The sequence below is a fragment of the Empidonax traillii genome, unplaced genomic scaffold (assembly GCF_003031625.1).
Source record: "Empidonax traillii isolate 1590-97213 ecotype Southwest subspecies unplaced genomic scaffold, ASM303162v1 scaffold660:size391163, whole genome shotgun sequence".
Lineage (NCBI taxonomy): Eukaryota > Metazoa > Chordata > Aves > Passeriformes > Tyrannidae > Empidonax > Empidonax traillii.
In genome coordinates this window covers 153,994-173,168 of record NW_020955853.1, presented here as the reverse complement: position 1 = coordinate 173,168, position 19,175 = coordinate 153,994, and the positions used below count along the sequence as shown (strand labels likewise).

The 19,175-nt window shown below is 41.1% G+C and overlaps 1 protein-coding gene across 1 annotated transcript in view; it reads right to left on the bottom strand.

The window, feature by feature from the left end:
• The window catches only part of COL22A1 (collagen type XXII alpha 1 chain), a gene marked incomplete at its 5' end in the record, with an annotated part of 191,465 nt that overhangs the window by 22,655 nt on the left and 149,635 nt on the right, over window positions 1-19,175 (bottom strand). Inside the window, 10 exons of the mRNA XM_027899352.1 lie at window positions 23-76; window positions 1,366-1,419; window positions 2,921-2,974; window positions 3,760-3,813; window positions 6,094-6,147; window positions 6,341-6,454; window positions 8,316-8,363; window positions 9,314-9,358; window positions 17,629-17,682; window positions 18,615-18,650. Of these exons, the coding sequence (XP_027755153.1) occupies window positions 23-76; window positions 1,366-1,419; window positions 2,921-2,974; window positions 3,760-3,813; window positions 6,094-6,147; window positions 6,341-6,454; window positions 8,316-8,363; window positions 9,314-9,358; window positions 17,629-17,682; window positions 18,615-18,650 (567 nt within the window). The remainder of the gene's footprint in view (window positions 1-22; window positions 77-1,365; window positions 1,420-2,920; window positions 2,975-3,759; window positions 3,814-6,093; window positions 6,148-6,340; window positions 6,455-8,315; window positions 8,364-9,313; window positions 9,359-17,628; window positions 17,683-18,614; window positions 18,651-19,175) is intronic.

Sequence of the window (19,175 nt, the reverse complement as noted above, 5' to 3'; positions counted from 1 at the left end):
AAAGGAGCTTAATTGTACTCACTGGCAGTCCAGGCAGCCCTGGTGGGCCCTGTGGACCTGGTGGACCATCCTTGCCCTGGAAGGAAAGAAGAAACACTGTGGGTCAGAGAAGCTTCTCAGATGTTTCTGTCAGATGATTTATCGCACGTATCTTGACAAGGGACAATTGTGAGAAGCTGGTCTTGTAGCCCATTTCACAGAGTCTATGAGGTTTTCTTGAATTCCTTGTAGTTTAAACTGGAGGGCTCTCTTTTCACCTAAAAAATCCTGTATTAACTATGAGTTCTTACAGACTGGGAGACCACTGAAATCACTGGTAATTTTTTTTCTGAAGTTAATTATATTTAATATTTTGTCCTTAACTTACTGCAGTAGGTGTCCAGCCAGGAAGTAGATCTGTATTTTATAACTATCTAATGAGTAGTGACAAGAAGTGCCTTGCATACAGTCTCAAGAAATTCCTTTTTTCCACAGGACTGGTCAATAGCATCCCAGGTCTTTCACAGTGTCACAGCTTTGATCATCCATTTGAAATGGAATTTTAGTCAGCCTGTCCATCTAGTCTCTGGCCTCTTTGCTGAGAGAACTCACTGATTTCATAACACTCATCAGAAGGATCATCACTGCTCACTTATGACAAAGTTCATGTTGTGCAATGGATCTGAAAAAAGCAACTTGCTCCTTAGGAAACCTTGATCTAGAAATTAATCATAGAATTGCACAGTATTAAGCTGTTCTAGCTCAACAGCTTGCATTCCTCAGGGAAGGTTCATTTTTAACTTTTCAACCTGAATTTAGCATCAATCAGATTACCTGTCTCTCCCAGGGTTTTCTGATGCATTACCATAAAGTAGCATCTAAAACCCCTTCAAATGAAACAGAAATAGCAAAAATTCTCCACGGGTTTCTCAGAGGTTTCACCTGTACTGGTATTTTTTGTCAGTGGTGCCATGGAATGGTGTCAGGCCCTGGCATCTGAGCAGTCTGTGCTGTGACATCCTTCAACACGTTGCTGGTTGTATTTTGACAATACCCACAAAGAGTTTAGGCATTAGCCTAGGTCATGAAGCATGTTTACAGATTAAGTACTCCTGTTCTAGAGGCTAAGAGATGTTAATAGCAAGGACAGACAGAGAAGAGGTACTAAGAGCTCCATACAGACCCCATGGGCTGGTTTATGCTCTGGTTAATTTGGAGATTCATTTGGTGAGTTAAAAAAAAAAAATTCAAGAACAGAGTAATCTGTGGAGGTCCTACTTGTAGATGTAGAGTTGATACAGGCTGAATATTCTGGGGAGATCAGCTTTACTTCACAGAGCTAATCATAGGTGAAGCCAGGGGTGAAGCACAGAGCTTAGAGCTTACTATATCTCCTGGGTTTCCCACTGGTCCTATTGGTCCTGGTGCCCCATCTGATCCCTGAACAAAACAAAACAAAAACAATGTGAATGATCCATGCATTCTGTACTTTTGTCAACATACTCCCTACCACAGCTGGCAACTCTGAAGTTTTCTTCAGTCGCTCAGTTCAGCATTCATTCACTTTCTTCATTCAGCACCAAAAAGCAGTGCCAACCTCTGCACTCAATCAGCCTCCAAAGCCAGAAAAAGTCAGATATTTGAGTTTGGCTCTGGCCCTTCCTTCTGAACATCGGGGACAAATAGGAAAAAGCTGATCTTGTGACAAAAAATAAGCCTGAAGAACAGAAATCACGGGAGAACAGAAATTATGAAGCATACTCTGTGGTAGGCAAACTTCTGGAGCCATGAGTCAATGAAGGCAGAGGGAAAAGTCAGCAAAAGCTGAAGAGTAAAATTATCTAAAGGACATCACATTTTGCTCTGCTTTGACAGGGTCAGTTTTACTTTGCGCATTTCCTTTGGCTGTGAGTCTGTTCAGGGGGTCTCCAAGGACAATTTTAAATATTTTAATCCTACTGGAATAACCCTGTGGCTGTGGCATATGAGGTTAATACAGACACAGCAAATGTGTCTGTTATTACCTTCTCCTAAAATAATGTTCACAGGAGCACAAATGACCCACAAAGCAAGTCCACATGTTGTCTCAGTGGCAAAGCATCCAGCACCCTTAAGGCACTGCTACCATATGAATAGAGAATTTTAATCTAATCCTATTTTTCTGGTATGTCCTGCCATTTAGTCAGTGCTGATCCCCAGTACAGAGGAAGGTGGCACTCCCTCAGCATGGCAGAGCCAAACTGCACTGTAAGCAGCAATATGAGCAGTGATGGCTGTGGGCAAAGAAAGACAGCTTGGAGAGAAAAGTCCTTCACTCAGGAACAAACACCTGAGGGGTGTAAAGCAGAGATATTACCAGCAGGAGAGCCAAGTTCTTTCAGGCCTGCTTCTGCACTGTCCCCTCTTTTTAAATACAAAGAAGTATGAATGTACTAAAAAGTGAGTACAGCTAAGAATGAGGAGCACTGTGATGGAAAGGAACATGTGTAAGAGGCCTTTCAATTCAAAAGTAATCCACATGATATGAAAATTGGAAAAAATCAAGTCTCATTACTGTGTAAAATTGAGAACTAAAATGCTCTTAGATCTGCTGGTTCTAGATTAACAACTTATTTCACATAGAGTAAAACACCTATACAAATATTAAATAGTCTCTGTGGAAGAGTTTTCATCATCATTGTGTTGTATAAAGAGAGCAACTGAAGCTTAGCATCAATTTACAGAGTGAGCTGAAGCAATCAGCGAAAAGTGGCCAGTGTATTAAATAGCAATTACCATGAGTGGGGAACTCTATGACACTTAGGGGACCATTAGGAACCCACTGGAAAATGCAAGTTCAGTGCACAGACAGATGGGAATGGTCCTTTCTTCCACATGGAGCTTGCAACAACCTTTATTAATAAGAAAAGTACAGGATCATCTTTGCAACAAAGGAACTTACGGGTGGACCAGGGTTTCCAGGAGCCCCTGAGAAGCCAGGCATTCCAGGGTGGCCCTGCAGAATGAAAAGAGAGGCTTTCTTTAGGCACTAGTCACACCTCTGTTTGTATAAAAGTTAACTGGTCATTGAATAGTGTGAGGTAACATCAAAGCTAGACAATACCCAGATAGAGCTCGTTATAAGGAAATAAAGAACCATGGCTTTTTAAAGCAAAACCTTGGTTTTCAAAGTGAACACTTCAGAAATATCATAGTTATATTTTCAAGTACTTCTTCCAATATGTACCTCAGACTATGCTAATGGAAGATGAAAACAGATATTGTGGAATTGTATATACAGGAATTTAGGCAGGAAACCAAACCTGTTTAAAATATCCTCCAAATCCCATTGAAGAGGTGCTGATTTGCACATTAAACTAGTGACTCAGCCCTTGGAAAAACAACCTGTGAAAGTTTGTTCTAATTTAGACCAGACTCCTCTTTCCTGTGACAACTCAGTCCCTCCTAAAAGGGATCGTTCTTGCATTCACCTTCTAAGACAAATAGAAACACGGGATTTTTTAACCCAGTGACACCTGATCTCCTGGATATCATCTAGGGATTGTCTGAGGAAATTACTAAGAGTTAGGTAATGTAGAGAATTGAATGCATTTAATCCAGAGCTGAAGTAACAGATGACACAGGAAGGTTTTCACCGGAGATTTGTGGTTTATGAGTGATGAAGAACTACCTTCTTCCTGCTTTGCCTCTGAGAAGGGAATTCTTCCACAGACATCACAGGAATTACTGATGAAGGGAGAAGCACAGTGACAGCACTGCTGGAAAGCATACTGTTTTTACCTGTTCACCTTTTTCTCCTACATCCCCAGTCATACCACGATCTCCTTTAGCACCCTGATAATAAAAAAAAAAAAGAGCCATTGAAAGTCACTTCAGTATTGTGACAACTTTTTGACCTATTTCGTAAAGTACTTGGACATTTGAGCATAAAAGTCGTGAATTAGGACTGAGCCCTCTTTGCCCTTAAGTTCATCCCTAGAATTTTACTACCAATGCTAGAGCCAGAAATATATGTGAAGCATGGCCTTTGCATAGCTGGTTTTTAATGCTATAGTCTCACAGACATAAAGAGGAATTACACATCCTTAAAACCAGGCAGATTGTTAGGAACTTAACTAAATCACATCTTGGTAAGGAACCATCTGGCCCAAAAAAATACTTCCAAAGTATGACTTAGTAATCTCCCCTCCCTTCAAGGACAATAGCAATAAAAATGGCATTTTCAAGGTGCAGCCTAAAAATTCGTGCCCAGACAGCGCTCCCCTCTTTCTCTCACTGTCTTTCTGTCCTAATGACACACAGCAGATAGCTAACTCAGATGTAGATGTCTGTATTATCAGTGCTTAAAGTAAGGCAAGATGAGTCTCACTCAGTGAAAAATACTGAGATGATGGTGAACAAGTTATGAACAATGTACAGAACAATAATGAGCTGCTGGCCATGGAAATAATACTCTGACTTACTATATGAGAGCTAGGAGACAGGGGGGAGAGGGAGGGTTTCTATCTGTTAATTAAAACAGCTCTGATTCATATGGACAGAAAGCATAAAGCTGCTGAGGAGCAAAGTTCTGAAGTTCTACTGCTCTGTTCCAGAATGGGACCCAATAGTTTAGATGGTGTTGATAAGGACAATACATCACATAGTCATAAGTAGAGAGTAATTTGGGTCTCTCACTGCCAGATTCCTCCTAATATATTAGCTCAAAAAGGAGTCACAAAGACTGTCTCTGTGTTTGCACCTTCCCATGGGCCTTACAATATTTGCTTTTAGCATTTGCAGACTCTTTTCACTGAATTCAAGATAGGCTATTTATCAATTTCTTGATTTTATTTTATGCACATGTACAGTTTGAAATTTGTCCTTTTATTTCACCTAAACATCCAATTTTGCTGCCTAAATCTCTGCTTTCTCATAACACAGAAGAAAGTAGCAGATGTGGTATGTCTCAGACTGCTTGGCATTTCTGCCTGTTATTTGCCTTATGTGTTACTAATTCTCTTGCAAATTTTATCTTAGAACATTCTTTCATTTTGATCAATTCTGTGTTTACTTTTGAGACTGTACTGGCCTCTCCATCACATTTTCAATTGCAAGATATAAAATTAATTCATGAATCTCTATTAGCTTGTCCTACACTCTAATAAGTGCAAATACAAAGATGTTAAAATAGCAGGAGTTAATTTTAGACAGTAGGCCAGTAATGAAAGGATGTGTGGAGGAAACTGTGGTCCATCAGGAAATCACCTTCTCTCTCCCTCCGCCAATGTTTTTCAGTTTATTTCACATTAGGCATTTGTTAAGGTTTCAGTTGTGACCAGGCACTGGCACTGTGAGCTGACATCATTGGGATACTTCAGACAATGGAAGTTTTGTGTTGGCCTATGTCCCTAGACCATAAGGCAGAAGCACACAGCTGAAACAAGGAGTCCTTCCTATAACTTCTTTCAGGAAATATTCAGTCTGTGGATAAAACCACCATGGGAGATGGTGTGCAAGGAGCCCAGCAGCTCAGTGCAGCAGCCTTAATTTAAGTGGTTTCAGAACATAACACTCAAGAGGAGAGGAACAGGCACAGGGGCTACTGCTGAGGCTTAAATTTCTTCCTCACCTGGTTTGGCTTGAAATATACTCACAAGTCCTTGTCTGTCATTAGGACAACAATGTAAAGAAACTCGACATCACAAATCAGGCTCTTCCCATGTGTGTGTCTGCGTGTGAATGGGATGGCAGAAGACACTATTGAAGTGAAAGAGCATCCACGTGGGGAGCTGTGCAGTTCTGCCCACCCAGCAGGGCACTGCTACCTCTTCACAAAGAGATGGATCCCACCAAGGTCCTGCTGCAGCCATTGCACTCACTGTGTCATAGAATGGTCTGGGTTGGAAGGGACCTTAAAGAACATCCAGTTCCAAACCCTCTGCCATGGGCAGCAACACCTTCCACTAAACCAGGTTGCTCAAAGCTCTATCCAGCCTGGTTTTGAACACTTTCAGGGATGAGGCATTCACAGCTTCTCTGGGCAACCTGTTCCCAGACTAATTAGTGTGATTAACTAGTCACAAATAAGTTTTCATTGGACAACTGAAAAAAACCAAAACAACAAAAACCAACCTTTGGGCCATCAAGCCCAGGTGGGCCTGCAGGACCTCTGGGACCAGCAACCCCCTGCAATGTAGAAGAGGTAGAGGTAAACACTAGTTTAGTCCACAAGCATCTAAAAAAGATTCAGTAGGATGTTGGCCAAAAAAAAAACAAAAAAAACCAAAACAAACCATTTTATAAGAAACCATCGGCCATATTATTAGAAAAACAAGGTTACACCAGATACAAGGCTTGGTCACTTCCCCAGCTCTCTTACCATTTTCCCATCTTGGCCATCTCTACCTGGTGGTCCTCGGAGACCTTTATCACCTTTGAAACCTGGGATGCCTGGCAGTCCTGGCGGGCCAGGAGGGCATTCACTGCACACATCCTTGGAGAGAACACGGAGACACACATCAGCAATAGACTGCAGGCACTTTGCAGACCCTACAAACACCCAATATGAACACAGCACTGTAGTGCTGGTATATGCAAACCTTTGCAGTTTTAGCTCACTGGACAGGATTGGGGTGAATTTACCTCACAGAACTGCAATGGGGGCAGTGTGGAGCACAGTGAGGGTCAGCCTCTGAGCTCACACATGCTCTATGAGGAGTTTTTTATCAGTTCTATGCCCTAACAGATCATCCAGGATCAAGAAACCAAGGAAAAACCCTCTCCTGATGTGGAGGTCAGAGAGTCACAAAGCAAGAACAACATCGTTTTGAAGCTTCAGGACTACTAGAAAACTGTGTCTGCACCAGTCTGAAAGAGCTGGGTTACTGCTCAGAGGGCACATTTCGAGGGAAAAACAGGTGCAGCAGAATGTCAGAAAGGGTGTTCTGCAGGGGAAACTGTATTCAGCAGCTAGCATGGCCAAGGAGAACTTATCCAGTGGAGTCTGTGAAGACTAAGTGAATGCCACAGTGTCCTGGCCAAATTTTATCATGGACAATCACTACCTCCCTCCTTGCAAAACTCTTTGAAGCATCATCTCAGTAATCTTTGCACTTCAGCTATGCTCAGGAAATTAAATACAATGCTATGATATTTCCATTTCAAAGGCAGATTCCCTTCAGCTTAAGGAGAGGGAATCCTGCCCATAGGAGACAGCAGAGCACAACAGGCAGATCATTAGGCTGGGAGTCAGGAGACCTTGCTGCAACACCCACCTCTGCCAATGATCTGTTTCAAAATTGTGGGGTAAACTGTCTTTCTGAGTCTCAGTCCCTACAGGCACCTTTATCTACTTACAGTGTTGGTGTTTGAGAAACACCCAGAGCAGCAGAGCCCTAATTTCACCTGGAATTTCAAGGTGCTGCTTTAGACAGATCTGTACCAATCATAGAGTGAAAAAATTCCAAGCAGAAAAAATATATCAGCGTGTTTAACCATAACATAAGCAAAGGAAAAAATTGACAGAACACCAAAATTATGTCCAAGAATGAGTATCTTGCTCTCGTCCAGATTAGAAATCCCAAACAATGCCTTACAGTGAAACCTCCAGAATTGTACTGGGCTCCACAAAACAAAGACAGCTCTTCAAAGAAGTCATTTCACAGTAGCAATCTTAAAAGGGCTCTTTTGTTAATGTGGTCGGTAAAAGAAGGCAACTGTTTAGTTTTTTTAATCAATAAGAAAGGATTTCTTGCCATGTTTCAAGATAGCTTAAAGGACTCCCAACTCAGACCATGGAAATCTGTAAGGATTTTGCATTAACGCCTACCAAAGACTGACTTGTTTCCCAGACAACTCTCTACATAGAGAGTAAAAGCAGACAGATCATCACTTTTGAAACATGAGTGCTTTTGGAGTTAATTACCTGCATCCTTTTAGATGTACAAACTGACTTTGCACACGCAGTTCAAAATTACTCTAGTCACTGTTGAAGGCATATGTGAAAAAATCAGATATTTTATTAATTTGGTTTCCATTTTCTGGTTTAGATAAGACAACTGGATAATGTTTATTTCTCCTTGGGAATGCATGCCTCAGAAAGAACTGAGAAAGCCTCAAAGTTTTTATAGGGATCTTTGTAGGTCATTTCACTGCTGGGGATGGCATTTTGATATCCAGTGTGAGCTCTAATGTCCCAGTACTGGTGCAAGTAGGAGACTTACAAGTTTCAAGCTTTGAAAGTGTTTAAAAACACCTTTTGCACTTGTAGCTCAGATCCTTTCCCATCACATAGTGATATTCAGGTCTGAATCAAACACACAGGTAAACTCTCACCCTCATCAAGGGCTGATTACCTTTACTAGGAGATTTATGTCCTCTGGAGAGAGCAGGGGTGGGGAACCCTGTGGAATGAGAAATTCATTATCTCAGGCAATTTTAAAAGGCAACGAGACATTAGATTTTTCTCCTGAACATGCTCATGGATTTTCATTTATTTCCCTTTCCTTGCCGAGGACTCACACACATGCACTCCATCTCATATGGGATGAGTTCTTGCTGATGGCACTACATAGCGGTGCTAAAAAAGTGCCTTTAAAATTTTGGCTTTCTACATGCAGAATATCCAGTTATTTTCATACCATTCTAAAGCCATCACAGATATTTTTATCATAATCCCTTAATGAGTCTTTGTGTTTTTCGATTTGCTCTGCTGGGAAAAGCAGATGCTCTTCTGAATTTAGGTGTTCAGGTGCAAACTTGTGATAGGTGAAGACACCGGTTTTTATTCCAAGCAAATTAAAATAAATAAAAAGGGGGTACTAACAAAAAAACTATTTCTGTATATTTAGTAACTTCTAGGCGTACCGTGGAGTCTGTAAGGTGAAAGGTCCTGTCTGGACCTAACACCAGGGAATCTTTTGCGGCCGGGAACAGGGAACAAATTATAAATAAAAATACATTTCTCTGTGCCATGTGGATACAGAGAAAGGCCCTCAGTGTGGGGATGATGCAAGACCCCTCCTGTACAAGCCCAGGGGAGATACGTTACAACCAACCAAAAGGTAACACCCACCTCCAAAGCAGGGGAATTACCTTTTAAGGCAACAAACGGACAATGAATGAATATTCAACAACTGATATCGAAAGAGTACAAAAGCCCAGTTTTCAAACAAGTTTTGTGTGTCTCTGGCGGGGCACTGGCCCCCCCGACCACCCAGCGCTGTTTGCTTTATTATCGCTTGCTTAATAAATTTATCAATTTTTAATTGGAACTAAGTTGTCTAAATTCTTAAACTAACTTATAACAAACTGAGTTAAAAGGAAGATGTAACACAAAAATGAAGCTACATACAGGTTTTCCAGGAGGTCCTCTTTCCCCTGGATTTCCAGGTAGACCCTAAGGATCAAGAGAAAGAAATAAAAATGTGAAATTATCATACAGTAACCCCCTGGTTACTCCTACACTCTGCTGACTGCTCTGGACTAGCACATATTTTACTGTCTGCTGCTGAGCAGCACTGCTCCTTGCATGTGACAAACAGAAAACTCAATATCCGCAACTTTAACATCCTCTGACCTCCTCCTAAACCTCATTTACCTACCGTGTGACCTTGCTAAATACATTTCAGTCACACAGAGATTGAAATTGCTTTAGTTTGTCTTCTGGACACAGGAAACACTATGAACTGCAATAGTGTGAAGGATGAAGCTTTAAATCTCTGATGGCATCTGTAACATGCAAAATTGAGACCTTGCAAACAGGTTGCTTTGTTTGTTTGTTTGGAGAGCTATAGTGATTTTAGTTTTCATGAGATGAAGGCATAGAAATTACCAGCATCCTTAGAATTTTAGGCCCAGAAAGTCACAGTTTGGAAAAGGGACAACCCCCACCCATCAATGAGTTTCTCTTATCTGTCATTAGCAAATCATCAGTTTGTTAAAATAAAACAAAAACCTTATCTAGAGATTATTGTAATATTTTTGCATAAACTAATGCTCACATGGGAAACCAAATCTTTTGAACAGGACAGTTGGTCACTGTCCAGGTGGTGACAGAAATCTGCATTGCAACCTTGCAGTGGTGTTTTAAGATAGATTTGGTGGGATTCCCCCAAACCACTTTTTGCTAAATTCCTATATCCACCTGGTCCATCACCCTGTGTCATCACTCAAACATATGCAGCTCTATTCATACTAAGAACCTTAAAGGGCATACAAAAGATCTTCCATCTATCTTAACCACATACAAAAGCTGTCCTACCTGGCCATTTTTGCCTCTAAAGGAATAGTTTCTACTGACCATCTGAAAGCACCTTATTTGTGCTCAGTTTTGTTGATTTTGCAGCAGGTCCCAGCTGGAGTGCCCTCTGGGATGGTTTCAGATTTCATCCAGGATGTTCACAGAATAGATTTGGTTGGAAGGGACTTTAAAGAACATTTTTTTTCAGCCCCCTGACATGGGCAGGGCCACTTTCCACTAAACCAGATTGCTCAAAGCCCTATCCAGCTGGCCTTGGACTCTTCCAGAGATGGGTCCTCTGCAACTTCTCTGGGCAAGCTGTTCCAGTGCCTCACCACCCACACAGTAAAGAACTTCTTCCTAATATCTATTTTAAACCTACTCTCAGTTTGAAATCATTACCCCTTGTCCTGTCACTACAGGCCCTAATAAATAGTCTTTATCTTTCTCGTAGGCCCCCTTCAAGTACTGGAAGGCTGCAGTGAGGTCACCCCAAAGCCTTCTCTTCTCCAGGCTGAACAATCCCAGTTCTCTCACCCTTTCCTCATAGGAGAGGTTCTCTTTCCCTCTGATCATTTTGGTGGCCTCCTCTGGACTCGCTCCAACAGTTTGATGTCCATCCTCTGCTGGGGACCTCAGAGCTGGATGCAGCACTGCAGGTGGGGCCTCACCAGAGAGGAGCAGATGGGGGACAATCACCTGCCTCAACCTGCTGCCCACACTGCTCTAGATACAGCCCAGGACTCACCTCTCTTTCTGGGCTTCGTCAAAATCTGGATGACGATCAATACAATGAAGATAGAAGTAGTGGCTCTCAATCAGTCTCAGCTCATCAGGGGCTCGCCTGTTAGGTGAATCTGAGACTATTCAAAATTTTCACCTGGAAACCTTCATTAAAATTTGATTAAATGCTCTGCTGAGATGGGGACCAGGTGTTCTGTCATCCACCTTGTCTCAGGTTAGTCTGTTGTCTCCAATCAGTTTGTTGTATTATTTATGAAGACAGCCAGATGGTTAGTACTTGGCCACCTGGGGATTTATGGCTGAAGCACACTGTGTGTGCTACACCACAACTAGAACTATAAGGAAAACTTGAATTTCATCATAAGGAAAACTTGAATTTCATCCTTGTGTCTCACTTAAATCCTGTATGTCTTGCTAAAGGAGAGAGAAAAAGGGAAAAATATACTGATAGTCTTCTTCTATTCCAAATTAAATTAAAACAACCTTTCAGCTACCTTGAGCTTCTAACAGATGAATATTAAACACAAACTGAAGTGGATCTAGAGTGGACCTGAAGTAGTACTGAAGCCCATGGTTGAATGCTTGTTTCCCAAGGAACTAAACCTTCTGCAGGGGAGGATAAAGATAAGATACAGTTTGAAGGAGAAGGTTAGCTTATAATTAAACCACAAATGCCCTTCTGGGGAATTGAGTAAAAATATGGAAACATTATAGCCATTTATAGTTTTGCCTCTTGAACAGAGCATCAAAGGGAATCTAGAGGACTGTGTGATGTTTGCAAAGTCCCCTCTCCTTCCCAGGTGCTAATTGTCAGGTCATGCTTTTGGCATCCTTTTCACTGTGGTTCTCAGCCACTTCTGCAAGTGGGAAGAGGTCTGACTAAATAGCAGTTATGCAGATCTTATATTCCCAGACCTACTTTGTTCAGGAAGACTCACACAGCACTTTCTTTAGAAAGTGTGATGCAAAGCAGAGACTTGAACCATGAGAATAATCCTGTATCAGAAAGCAACACAGAAAAGACAGTTCAGAAATGTCTTTCAAGCTGACTGGTAGCATAGCTATAAATAAACTCTTTCTGCCATAGGGCTCAATGACAGCCTTTTACTTTGGGATCTGAAACATGAACAAGGCACTAGTGGTGTAATTTGAGTATTTAAAGATTTTTTTAAAGAATACAGGAAAAGACGTCTTAGTTATGTGAAAAGACACACAAGAAGAGAGTGAATAAAACTGAAATCCTTGGGAAGATTTAAGCACAACTATGATATTCACATGGTATCAGATTGCCTTGAGACAAAATGGGATGGACCTGTTTTCTTACACTCTGTATGATGTGGATCTGTGATGTCTTTAACACAGTGTAAATGAGACAGGAAAAGAGATTAAGTTCTGTGCCATGGCTGACAAACCTGAAAACCACTGAATTCCCAGGAAAAGTCAAACAATTGAAAGCTACAAGACTGCCAACAGAGAATGCCCTTTGAAGAATGCTTCTCTGAACCAAAAAGAAAAAAACAGGTGTAGAATGATGACACTTCAGCACAGTGCATTATCAGAGAACAGGCAAATGGAAGCAGAATCCAAAGTGAAGGAAAGATTGTTGGTCTATAGAGGCCTGGAGTTAGAAAAGGCTGACTAAAAGAGTCAAGCTACAAGAATAAAATCATAAAATCAGAATATACTGAGTTGGAAGGGACTCACAAAGAATTGAGTCCAACTCCTTGTCCTGCACAGGACAATCCTAAGATCACATCATGTGCCTGAGAGCATTTTCCAAACATATCTTCAACTCTGTCAGGCTTGGTGACCACTTCCCTGAGAAGTCTGTTCTAGTGTTTCTCCAGAATCTGGGCGAAGAACCTTTTCCTAACATCCAACCTAAACCTTCCCTGGAATGCCTTCAAATTGCTCAGAGCAGAATCGAAATGCTAGAATGATGACATGGAGGGTATAACTGCAACTGACAAGCTAATAGGGGAGGACAATGGAAAAGAGAAATCCAGAAAATTAAAAAAAAAAAAAAATATTTTGACCAAAAAAAAGCTGCTAACATGATGTGGGAAAATGTGCAGACCCAAATAACAACCAGTGTTGAAAAGCTCATAAAGGTTGAACACTTCCAGGAACTTGCAGCCAACAGTGGCTGGCATAAAATGAAATACTGAATGAGTGGTAAAGCACACCAACATAGTGAAAAAAATGTCAGCAATGAGGAGGCGTGATGCACAGGATCCAGATGATCAGTCTGCACAATCTGATACAGGAATGATTGTTGACTGGGAACTGAGGGAAACTGTGATGATGTTATGCTGAAAAATGATGCTCAGGTAAGTAGTGCATGTGAAAATACATGACTTAAAGAAAGTCTATAAAGAAACATACAAGTGTATGAGGAAAGTGTGTAAGTCACACAGGCTTATGGTGGGATAGTTCTATTACAAGACTGAAAATTAAACTTGAAATGCAATAACTTAAATAGGTTACAAGTTACAGCAATAAAGAGACAAGAGGAGGTTTAATAAATGCACTCTGGTTTGGGGTGTAAAAAACCCTGAAAAAAACCCAGAAAAGCTCCTTGAAACTGTCCATCTAACTGCAGGGGAAAATCAACCCCAGAAAAGAAAACTCTGCTTTTCAAATCCAATGGCAGTAATATATTCATTCACAAAGGTTTTGTAATTATGAAAGTAAACTCAGGGGAAGATTAATTTCCCAGTAATGCTGGAACTTAGTTACCATGAATAATTAACCTAATTAAAAAGTGATTAATTCAATGTTTATGTTAATTAAAATTATCATAATCAAAATACAGAAAGGGCTTATTAACCAGGTGCCCTCACTGTTAATAGTAGGATAAGAGAATGTCTCATTCAGATTGTTTCCTAATCTAAGGGCACTAGGTAGGTGTGTTGAACAGAAACATTTTATCTCTCAGCAGACAGTCAGAGGATGATTCCCAAAACATGCAGCGTAAGGGTATTTGACCAGAGAGTGTCTGCTCCTCTGGGAGTATCTGATCAAAGACCTTTTTTCAATGCAACAAGGGAAAATAAGGAAAAAAGCATAAATTACAACATCAAGGACACAAACCCGACCAACAAATAAGGATGGCAGTGATGGGAACCAAACCTGGACATTCACAATAATTGATGAAGGCACATGGAAGTGTGAGGAGGCTTATTCCAGCAAGATTATCTGATCCAGGACCTTGTCCAGTGGGAAATTAGGGAAAAGGAGGAAATCAGAAACTAAATATGCCAAGACACAGACCTAACAAGAAACAAATCTTGTCACTCACACCAATTGATGGGCTATCAGGAAACCACAGGCTGCACTTCCAGGGAGACCAGTCCGGACTTTGCAAGTGATAAGGTTGTAAACCAGGGTGACCTTGAACTGAGAGGGTGCAGGAATTGATAGAGCTGGTGGAGATGCACGAGGGGCTGTGCAGGGGAATGGACAGCAGCGAGTGACAGAGGCAGACTAACAGGGGCTGGTCATGCACAGAAAAGGGCTGGTGGATGCATTTGTTTGGCTGAGCTCTGCACCTCATCACCATGGTTTGTCCAATTATATTATATCTTCCTATAAACTTTTCACAGAATCATAGAATTGTTGGGTTGGAAGGGACCTTGAAGATAATCTGGTCCCAACTTTCCTCCCACTGCCAGGGATACCTTCCACTAGACCAGGCTGGTCAAAGCTCCATCCAACCTGGCCTTGAACAATTTCAGGGATGGGGCATCCACAGCTTCTCTGGGCATCCTGTGACAGTGCCTCACTATATGCACAGTGAGGAATTTCTTCCTAAAATCTAGTTTAAATCAATTTATCAGTGAGGAGGGACCTGGTCTGCAGTAGCTGGAGGAGACAGCCATGCATATAATGACAATTAACACACAGAAATATTTTTTTATAATTCTTAGACTAGGAGTTTGGCCAGTTTCTCTGACAGAAGGTACTTAAGGCTACAGTATTTTAATACTCAATACAGGAATACTGCAGATTAAAATTTGATTTGGATTATTTTCCAAAAGCAAGAGAAAGTAATTTTTTTAAGTGACTGAGGGCATTAAAACAGGCATAATACGCAGTAGTTGTGTTATGGAAGAAATTAGTTTTACTATCAGGAAAAACAAAGACTTAAAAAAACCCATTTTTTGGACTTTAATAATCAGAGCATTAGTTAATCAGAAAAAAAAAAAAGAAATTAAAGATAAGAAAATAATGTATATGGGAGAAGACAATAGCTCCCAGCTTTGTCCCAGAAGAAGACAATTTGTAGAGCTTTATGGACATAATGACATCCACAGGACAAATAAATACCAAGCCTTTTGCAAAGAGGAACAGAACAAGGTCAAACCATCAGAACTATACTGTACACCTAGACAAGCATTTTCAAAACCTAAATTTTAATAAAACAAGACCCTGTCCTGAGAACTCTTGATATTTGATTGAGTTGCCAACAGACGTTTCAAAAGGTGACCCTGAGCAATGCTATCAGGAAAAAAAAAAAAAAAAAAAAAAAAAAAAAAAAAAAAAAAAAAAAAAAAAAAAAAAAAAAAAAAAAAAAAAAAAAAAAAAAAAAAAAAGGCACAGGCTTTTAGGGCAGTAGAAAAAAGTGAGAATGTAGTCATGTAAAAACCTGAATTTATTCACCTATGGGAGATAATTCTGGCCAAAACTATTGCAAAAGAAGTACTGACTCTTTCACCTTCCCAAACACAATTGTCAATCTGATTTGCAGTGTCAGACAGTATAACAACTTATAGCAGACACTTCCACAAGCATCTGATGAGTTTGCAACTGGAAAAAACAGTGAAAATAATAATTTAACGTAAGTAAATGTGATTTAAAAGATTTCTTCTGCCTCAGAAAAAAAAAAAAACAAAAAACATGGAACACATTTGCAAAGGCCACAGCAAAATACGAGACTCTGAGGCAAGTCATTAAGGCAATTGACACTGAATGGCTTGGGAGCTGCATGGTAAATTCATATTAGCAATTCAAATTGGAGCTTTTCTAACTGATGTCATACTGTTTGAACACAGCACAGTACAAAAATGGGCACGCTTCAGAGAAGACAGGAACACTTCACTGATGTTGAAGAGGACAAAAACAGAACAAAAAATTCTCTGTACTAGTAAAAGGAAAATGGAGATCAAGAAACTGCGAATGCATGATCTTGCCAAAATAGGTTATGCCTGCTGTAACACCAGAAATGCTGGAATGTGCAGTGAGTGTCATAGAGAATGTGTTTTACAAGTACCATGAGGAATGGTTCTGTTGGAGTTAACGTTCTGCAGGGGAGAAAAAAAAAAGATGTAAAGACTGCAGTGCTGCCTCTCCAAGAGCTGACCAGTCAACACTGGTCTGAGAAGAGCCAGAGACTCTGAAAAGCTGCCTCTGGCACTTGCCTCACACAACTCATCCATGTAATAAACCCATCTATTGTATCTCCTGTTTAAAACCTCTTGATTAAAAATCTCAGCCATCTGAGGCAAGGTGAGGAGATCTACGGACAATCAGCAGGACACAATCAATCCCCCATCCTTAGCTGCTCAGGGAAACAGGGTGATGGAGGCAAAGGACCATTTCTACTATTGTGGAGTGTGGAAGAATATCCTGGCATTATCATTTATGTAGTGACCAAGTATAGAATCACAGAATCATAGAATGGTTTGGGTTTGAAGGGACCTTAAAGATCATCTCATTCCAACCCCCTGTCATTGACAGGGTCATCTTCCACTAGACCAGTTTGCTCAGAGTCCCAGGGCCTTGAACACTTCCAGGAATGGGAGCATTCACAACCCCTCTGGGCTGGGCCACAAGTAGGTGGGAAGAAAACTTTTAGACCACCTGATGTATGTCAATAAAGCCACACTAGAGTTGAAAATTGCTTGATGTGGAGTTAATGGAAACTGGTACCCATTTCAGACATGATAGCATCATGAAACATTACTGAGAAGGAGAGTTACAGAAGGTCACTGCCCCAATCCCAGAGTGTTCCCTCAACAGGCACAAATCCAAAGATCAAGCCTTTCAAAATCTTCAGAAACTCCTTCAGAGGTTCTGGTTTCCACATCACAGAGAAAAAAAAATACTCCTCTTTCTGATTCAGGACTGCAAGAGAAGCAGGCAGTGAGAGGGAACAGTCTTCCAGCTGGGACTCTGCCACATTTCTCTTTATTCCTCAGTTCCATGACTCACCCACTGAGACAGCAGGACAGAGGACAACGCACCAAGAGGTTAAAATGTCATCAAGCATGAACAATAGCAGCAGAAAAATGAACTCATAAAGAACTTTTTTCAACACTTGTGGCCCTTTTTCCATAGAAATACTACGGGGTACTTATCTCAGAGGCTTCTAAGAAGTTCCTAGACAGCTTAACCATCCCTTTCCAGTGTGGGATCATTCCCCAGTGTATGCTGCCATTCTCCAGTGTCATTTTAAAATGGTTCAGTGGTGCAGTCCACCACTTTCCTCGAGGCAATCCTTATCCCAACTGTTTTACCATCTGACATCCTAACTTGTAAGCACTCCACTTCTGTGAATCATCTCCCTTAGACCATCCTCGTAACACTCAGTGACTGCAGCTGACTGTAAGCATACATTTTCAGGGATATTAGATTCAAGCATTGACAAATTTATTGAGCACTTACACTTTTATTTTACTTACATCCTGCCCAGGAGGCCCCTGTGGTCCAGGGATACCAGGTACACCACGGGGACCCTGGTGGGGAGAGAACAGACAAACCCGATAACATGAGTAGTATTTATGAGGCACCTCTTAGCTGAAGAAAAGAAATCCTCAACCTAATAGTTATTGGGGTAAAATTAACTGGCAGTTAAACAACTATGAGAGAATTTAAGAAAAAATATAGTTAAATCTCGCAGTGCACTAATCCAGTATCTGTCATTTCTGTGCCTCAAGGGACTTCGTGAGCATCACTAAAGTCAAGCTTCACATAAATTGACTGGAAAGGTGATAATGACCCTTTATAGGAGGCAAGTTTTTGAACAGGGAGAAAATATGAATGAGCACAGGAAGGCAGAGGAGAAAAGAAGGTCCAGCTCCTCAGTGCCAAGCTATCATGCTGGCTAGGACTGGCTGCTATGCTGGAAATTCATGGCAGTGTCTGTGAGAACATGGTACAGTTATTTGTTTCACAACAGTGGATTGGATCCTTGCAAAACTCAGTGTTGAGGCACTAAGTGTGTTTGGTGAATATCAAACAATGTAAGGTTTCAGTAAGAAAAATGCTTAAAAATGGATTATTTAAAACCTTTTGAGGCCATGGCTATAAGGCATAGCAGTGTGTCCTGAATTGTGTGTCCTGAATTATGTGCCTTGATATAATTTTTTGAATGAAGGGTGAAAAAAATAACTGATTCTTTCTCTTGTAGGATTACTGACATATAAGAAAAGTTGTCCTCAGGCCAAGACTCTCAATCAACTCTTTATCACGACTCAGTGTAGGAGACAAGTACCTGGTAATGCACAAGACAAGTCCCCTTTGAAGCGTCAGCCCCCCCCTATGACCAACCCTCAGGCAAGACCAAATTAATTACATGTAGCTTCATGAAATCACTGGTAGAAACACAATTAATGTGGTTTCCCCCCTCCCCATAAAATTTGGGTATAGCTAGAAAGACATACTGTACCAGTGATCCCTTGTCTCCTGGGGGTCCTGCAGGGCCCTGCAAACAGAAAAGACTCAGCAATAAAACCACTTAAAATTAACATCCCACTTTGGCTGATCAGGGAGGGTCCTGTGAAGCATTAAGGGATTATTTTCTGCCTTGGTCTGCCTGGCTGCACACAGGAGTGTGTGTGTGTGCACTGAATATGCCCTTTGACAATCCGTGCTCAGCCTCGCTCCTGGCTGGGTCTGGGGAAAAAGAACCACACAGAAAATCAGCATCTGTTGGGCTGGGACATCCCACAGGACCTCTGAGCTCTTTAATTTAGGTCAAAGCAAAAACTCTAGTGGTCTTGTGTATGCTATTTGCTTGGGGATGCAACTTAAAAAGGAGCAGCTGAGTAGAGTGAGGTACTAGAAGGTACTCACTTCTGTAGGAACACCACAGAAGTGGTGCAGTACCCAGACCCAGCATGGATGAATCAATCTGGTATTACACACACACACACAAAACAAGGCTTATCCTCACATCCTCGGGGCTGTGTTTGAATAAATTGTCTCACACTATAACTCCTCTCCTTTT